The 7,044-nt window shown below is 34.8% G+C and overlaps 1 protein-coding gene across 1 annotated transcript in view; it reads left to right on the forward strand.

Annotated features, from left to right (window-relative positions):
* The first annotated feature begins 875 nt into the window (after positions 1-875).
* The window catches only part of LOC138015307 (rho GTPase-activating protein 26-like), a 31,100-nt gene continuing 24,931 nt past the window's right edge, over positions 876-7,044 (forward strand). The window contains exons 1-4 of the mRNA XM_068862292.1: positions 876-1,161; positions 5,411-5,506; positions 5,724-5,785; positions 6,150-6,221. Of these exons, the coding sequence (XP_068718393.1) occupies positions 1,008-1,161; positions 5,411-5,506; positions 5,724-5,785; positions 6,150-6,221 (384 nt within the window). The 5' untranslated portion in view covers positions 876-1,007. The remainder of the gene's footprint in view (positions 1,162-5,410; positions 5,507-5,723; positions 5,786-6,149; positions 6,222-7,044) is intronic.

A 7,044-nucleotide genomic window follows, 5' to 3' on the forward strand; every position in this document is an offset into this window, starting at 1 on the left:
GGGTAAGAAGTGATGCAATTTTTTATTATGAAAGCAGGGGTTTAAATAGAAGCCTGTTACCGGCGGTATACCGCCGCCTGCTTTGCCTCACACCGCCGGCTAGTTTGCCTTGATTTTCACTAAAAATGCTATCATAAACTTGTCAAACTGCCGCCTTCAATGGGCTATCATGGACGACTATTTTAGAAGTTATTGAAACCCCTGATGAAAGTGGAGTTTGTTATTTTTCCACGCAATGAAACACTCGATTTGGTGCGTTGTTTTGCATTTTGATACTAATAGGGCAATAGTAGGAAAAGTTTTGCTCAACTTAAAGCGAAAAATAGGTTTTTGTTCTCAAGCATAATGTAGTTAACTACAATATTGTCATCATCATTATCCGCAGAAAAAAGCCCAAATAAAATATCTGTAATATTCGTCTTACACCGCACAGGTCAACTGGAGATCCTGATGTCCTGCCAATTTACATGTAATAACATAAGGGTAATTAATTAAAGTTACGGTTATACTGTACGAGCAACAAAAACGTCCAACTTGTCTGGCAAGATTGTTACGGAACTAACGTCCCATGCACAACCTGTCCCGCGACAAAAAGAACGTGTTGCAAGTTGCTGTAGCGTGTTGCAAAAAGTAGAGGTCCGTGCTATTTCTGCAATACGCTGCAGCGCATTTAAAAAGAGACATTTTTGTGGCAAGACAGGTTGTGCGTAGGATATAAAACGCGCAACATCGCTTTTCGACTAGTTTCGAAGCAATGTTGAGAGACAAGTTGGAGGTTTTTGTCAGTTTCTCGTATATTAATGTAGGCGGTGCCGTTTTTCTGCTTTCTCGCTTACGTCAAGGGTAGCAAGTCACATGTTTACACATGCGCAGACGCACTATAAACTTCAAGCCGAAAAGCTGAGGTGATCGGTCTCTGCTACAGAGGAATTGTTTATAAATTTTCCGATCTGGTTTGAGGAATCTCTTTTTCATTTATAGCACAAGGGTACTACTTGTATTTAGTGATGGGGCTTAAGCCTCTAGAATTCGAGGACTGTATTTTGGATAGCCCTTATTTTCGCGAGAACATTCACGAACATGAGAGAGAGCTCGAAAGGACGAACGAGGCTATCAAAGGACTCATTAAGGAATGTAAAACAGTTCTGAAGGCTATCGAAAGTAAGTTCTGTTGTTCTATGAAACTGTAGCTTAAATTTACACTGTGGAATGTTGTGACAACCCTTGAAGGTCGCGAATATAAATTTCAATTTGTCAGGGTATAATGACAAGGGTTGCTTCTTGCACTCAATCAGTTCCGTCGACTTCCTGCTGCAAAATAAGAGATCTTTCCAGATAGGCCTCAACTGATCGGCAAAGAAATTGAGCATTTGATTACTCTAATATTCTATATGTTTTAAGTAATCAGTTTTCTTTCAAATTTAAAAGAAGAATAATTCAGTGCCGCAGTGCTTGTGGAGACATTGGGGTCCAATTTCCAGGGACGGCATTCTTTCAATTGTGAAATCAATAAGATTATAGAAAATAAACTTTTGATACAAGATGTTCCCGTAGTTTACTCAAGTTTTCAATTTATCTTGCTTTTTCAAATCATGATTTTGCAGTTAAGAATTTTTTCTTGGACCAATTTTCCCACGAAATTCCCCGGGGCAAAATTGTAGTATTTTAAGGTTATATCCAACAAAATTACACTTCGTTTCTTAATCCCAAATATGAAGTGCTGTGTATATTTTATATATTGGAGTGTTGATGCTTTATCTAAATGGGGAATACATTTCAAATTGTCCATTGGGTTACACAATCTTAAACATTGGAGCTGTACCTCAAAAATCTGCTAGATTTAAGTTTGTAAATGGCTGAGGCAGCATGCATATATAATTCATTTTTTTCAAATATCTTATTATTTTCTTTCATACAGATGATACATTATATATATTATCCACTGTTTTTAATTTATCCTCTTTCTGTTGTGAGCAAAACTGTTCTTGTTGCCATATAATAGTATATTGTTCCCTTTCCTTTGTTTATATTCTTTGTTTAATGTTGGATATGCAGTAGATCTTTTGACATGACCCTCAGCTTACGTTAAATTTTGTACGTTCACAGCATTCTTTACATTTTATTCCTTTTAAGTTTAAACCAATAACTAGCAATTTGTTTTCAGGATTCTGAAATGTCTTAAAAGAAAGTTTCACTTCTGCTTTCCAAAGATTGATCAAGTTGTCATTTTTTTGGATAACTGAAATTACAGCCATATAAGAGTTTTAAGTTTGTTGCATATCTTCTGAAAGCGTTCATGTGCAATATGTAGCAGTATCAAAGCCAGCTCAGTTTATGCTAAGCTTAGTGTAATCTAAGTGATTGTTGTGATTTTAGGGCTATCGGGAAAAAAATCATGATTTCTGCTCTAATGGCAAAATTTATGGTACACTGTATGATCCTTCATACATAAGCAAAGTTGGGGTATAGAAAGTAGTAGTACTGTAAAAAAAAAGAAAAAAAATCCGGGTTTTGAAGATTATCTCATTTATCACATGACTAGCTCTGTGAGCGGGCAAGATGAACCAAATTCTGTGTTGTGATTGGCTACCTGAGGGGGCAAGATGGAGCTATCTTGCCTGCTCAAGATTTCTTACTTGTCCCACAAGATCAAAGATCATTTTGTTGTGTTTATCCCATATATTAAATCCTTTATTGACCAAGCTTGTTTGGTCAAGATGGTTGGATATTGCCCACCTTGGTCAATAACCCATATAGATTTTTCATTTCGGAAAAAAGATAAATCCCTGACATTTGCATCTTCAAAATACAATACCATATTTACCCGTGTATAAGTCGACCTTTTATGGCCTCAAAAGAAGCTCTAAAAATCGCCCTCGACTTATACACGGGTGAAAGACTTAGAGCCAAGTTCCAGTTAAGTAATTTATTCAAAATTAACATAATAATGTTGTCTTGGCATAACAAACGCAGTGGACAAAAGCTAAAATTAATGACAAATAACTTCAAAATGAATGTAAGCAATTCCAGTTGAAATGAAAAAGGATTTGTCCAACTCTAAATTTTGAAGATACTCACAAGCACAAATTTGAAATAGACACTGGAAATTTTCGTTTTCCAAAGGCGGAAAGCTCAAAAAGGCATTTCTGTTTCTTCAAATAAAATGCGATCATTCAACGGCTTAGTAACCTGGTGCAATACCTGGTCTTTGCGTGCAGGCATTGTCACTCATGTTGCCTGAAAATGCTGGTTGGTAATGATTGTTTTTTATTCTTTTTACAAACCTGGCTGATTTAAATGCTTTTGCAAACTTCGTATTGTTTGGTTTATGAGTTTTGTTTTGTTTGTCATGTGAGAAATTATAAGTCAAGGACCAATTAAACCTTCCACATTTCGCATAGTTCACAAGTTATTTTCAAAGATTGACTCCTGCTTCTGTGATGTTGTGCTTATCCTTTAAAGCCCTTTATCCTTGAACAACGAAACAGGTTAGTTTGAGGTTTACATGTTTGATTTTCTGAGAACTTTTTCGAAACTCAAGGACAAAATGCCCGCATATACAACAGCTGTTTAACAACAACACTATTAAGCGCTCGTCACTCGTGTTGCGTGAAAATGCTGGTTGGTAATGAATGTTTTTTATTCTTTATACAAACCTGGCAGATTTAAATGCTTTTGCAAACTTCGTATTGTTTGGTTTGTCATTTGAGAAATTATAAGTCAAGGACCAATTAAACCTTGCACATTTTCGCATCGTTCGCAAGTTATTTTCAAAGATTGACTCCTGCTTCTGTGATGTTGCATTGTGCTTATCTTCTAAAGCCCTTTATCCTTGAACAACGAAACAGGTGAGTTTGAGGTTTACATGTTCGATTTTCTGAGAACTTTTTCGAAACTCAAGGACAAAATGCCCGCATATACAACAGCTGTTTAACAACAACACTATTAAGCGCTCGAGGCCCTGATCTTTTTGTGTATCCACATTTCCAGAAATCGAAGAATACAAGATTAGTGTCCGATGAACATTTAATAAAGAAATTAAGAAATTGCATTTTTTGCCATCAAAAATGGGGGGTTGACTTATACATGGGATCGACTTATACACGGGTAAATGCGGTATTTCTTAAATTGTCCAGGAAAGTGCAAGGATCACTTGTCTCAGTCATAAAAAACCACTGCTATTGGAAATGCATGCTGCCATTCAGTTCCCTTAGTTATTTTTTTATTGGCAGTATCCCAATGATGTTTGACTAGTAAGCAACATACCCCGTAACCCCCTTTTAATTTTTTTTGAGGGAACTTTCCCTTTGAGCCATTACTTTACAGCACATGAAATAATCTACCTTTTGGAGGCAGAGAATTCAATATTTCTTATATTTATTTGATGTTGTTGGATTGTTTTTACTGTTTTCCTTTGTTTAAAAATAATATTTTATTATAATTTTAATTTCAGTAGCCCTTTATTTGAGTCAAAAGTTACACTTTGAAATGTGAAATTCCTAGCTTCATTCCTTTTTTGAGTAGCTCTCAGTATTAATTTGTTACTAAAATTTAATATTTTACGAGACGTTATGACCATTTTCAAGTAATTTTTTTTAAACTGAATCTTGTCCAGATTGAAATCATGATCTTTATTTTAGGCTGTTGTGGCAGTATTTAGTTGTTTGTCTATGGATATGTTGTAATTTCTTGCCAAATTTGATAATACCAAGACTGCAAAGAGGTGACTTTAAAGTGATCAAATTGAAAGGCATTTGTTGTAATATTTGTATCAATTGAAGAGTTTTAAAAAAAAACATTTAGTTATGCATATACATAACTTGCAGTACACACAAAGCTTCTACACTTATTTTTAAACTGGGATTCAGTTTAATCGCAGGGCTGATCGTGAGGGGCAGAAAAAGACCGGGAAAAAGTGGGAGGAAAAAAGTATGATTTTCTTGAGAATGTATTTCTGCAGAGCCCTGCCGATGAAGTCTTAGAAGGGTAGTACGTTGTCATTTAACTTCCTCTTATAAATTTAGTAACACATGAATAAAAGTGTGTAGTTGAATTTTTTTTAACTATTGCCTTATTAACTACCATTGGAAAATAAACCCCATTGGGTTAATAGTCAATTGATGGATCTTGATGCCCCCTTTAAGTACACCATTTGTTGAGAACCACAGTTCAATGTAAGTTATGTGGAACTTCCTGTAGAGGCACAAAATTTTTTCTTGTTCATGTATCTATCCTGTTGCTCTAAATTTTAGGCTTTGACGTGAATAAATATGATACTGTTCATTGATGTTTTCATATTATTACATGTTTTTCAAAAAAAAAAAATGATGGTAAAAAAACAAGTTGGACATTTTATTGTAACAGCTGTATTATAATGATTAAATTTTTGTTTCTAAAATCCTTTTCTTAGACTTGTCTAAAGCTCAGAGGAGTTTTGCTCAAGTACTAAATGACTTTAGATTTGAGTGTATTGGAGAGGTAGAAACAGATGACGAAGTTCTTATTGGTAAGTGCAGTTCAACCCTACTTCATGATGAGAAAACCTCAAAAAAATGTAAAGAAGTAGTATGATAATACTACAATTTAAATGTCTGCTGTAAACCTGACGGCTTCGTCAGGTGGGGGAGGGGTGGCAGAATAACAGGGTATCATAATTTATGTTATGTATTTAGTGTGTATATGATCATTGTAAGAAGTTAAACCTCAGTAATTTTTTATTTTAGCTGATGCTTTGAAGGAATTTGGCAAAATTATTGACAGTGTGGAGGATGAACGCGACATAATGGTAAAATTGCTGTTTTGTGTACTCGTTGTCTGTGTGTACCGTATTTCAAGAATTATTTAGCTATAAAAATGTGATCAAGTCATAGTATTAGTGATACGTACAGTTATTAGTTAATTAAGAGTCAAGCATTATGATCACAGATTTTAGGTTGAGAAAGAATTTCAGATGTTGAGGGGTTTATAATGTAGGGTAAATTGTATGTTGATGTAAAAGCAGAAGTTTTCTCCAGTACAAATACTTCAGTTTGAGCTTTTGTGTGGGTTAAGAGAATAGGCCTTCTTAAGGTTACCCTAACCATCTTGCTGTTGGCTCACTTAACAATGGCCAAATTTTTAACATATAGTTACAACATTTTTTTCAATAGTTAAACCATGCTAATGCTCAGTTAATTGTTCCACTGGAGACATTTAGAAAGGAGCAGATTGGTAGAGCAAAGGTAAGCATTTTGACAAATGAACAATAGGCCACTTTCAAATATATCTTTATATACTCTTTGTTTGCCCTCCAGAATTTTGCATAAGCATTGTTTTTATTTTCTCTTGGGACCATTTTAAGTCCCAAGAGAAACTGGAAACAATGCTTGTGCAAAATTTTGGAGGGCAAAGAAAGGGTATTATGGTATTTTTGAAAGTGGCCTATGCTGCCTTCATCTTCAACTTGAATATTTTAATCATCCAAGGTGACATCCTATTTTTATGGTGACATAGAGATATGTAGACCCCCTAAAATTCTCCTTAGTGGTCAAAAAAGTATGTACAAGACCTTTGGAATTTTTGTTGCTGTGTGTGTACTAAAATCAATGTTAATTTCATTATCTGAATTTGGAATTAAATAATATTGTCGTTTACTGTTACATGTAACCGATTTTAAGAATGAGATGACATGCAATCCCTGCACCACCTAAAAGTATTTTTTTCCTGATAATGGAACAAAAGTAGATCTTACTCTATAGTTTACTCTTTAGTTTCAGGTATTGAAGTATTACTACAGTTTAAGTGCATATTCAGATAATGGAAGTAACATTTAATACACACACAGCAACAACAAAAATTTAAAAGATCTTTAATTTGTTTTCTGCAGTATAATTGTATCCAAAATTGATCATGACTTTAACATCAGTGACTTTAATCATGTCCTCAGGCAAGGCTGCTGCGTAAGAAAATTTTAAAGGGGCCCTCAGAGCTTAACGCTGTGAACTTAGGAGCCCATCATATGAAGTGAAAGGTGTTGCTGTGAAAAATTAAGGCGCCCAGAGCTAT

Source organism: Montipora capricornis, chromosome 9 (assembly GCF_036669925.1).
Source record: "Montipora capricornis isolate CH-2021 chromosome 9, ASM3666992v2, whole genome shotgun sequence".
NCBI lineage: Eukaryota > Metazoa > Cnidaria > Anthozoa > Scleractinia > Acroporidae > Montipora > Montipora capricornis.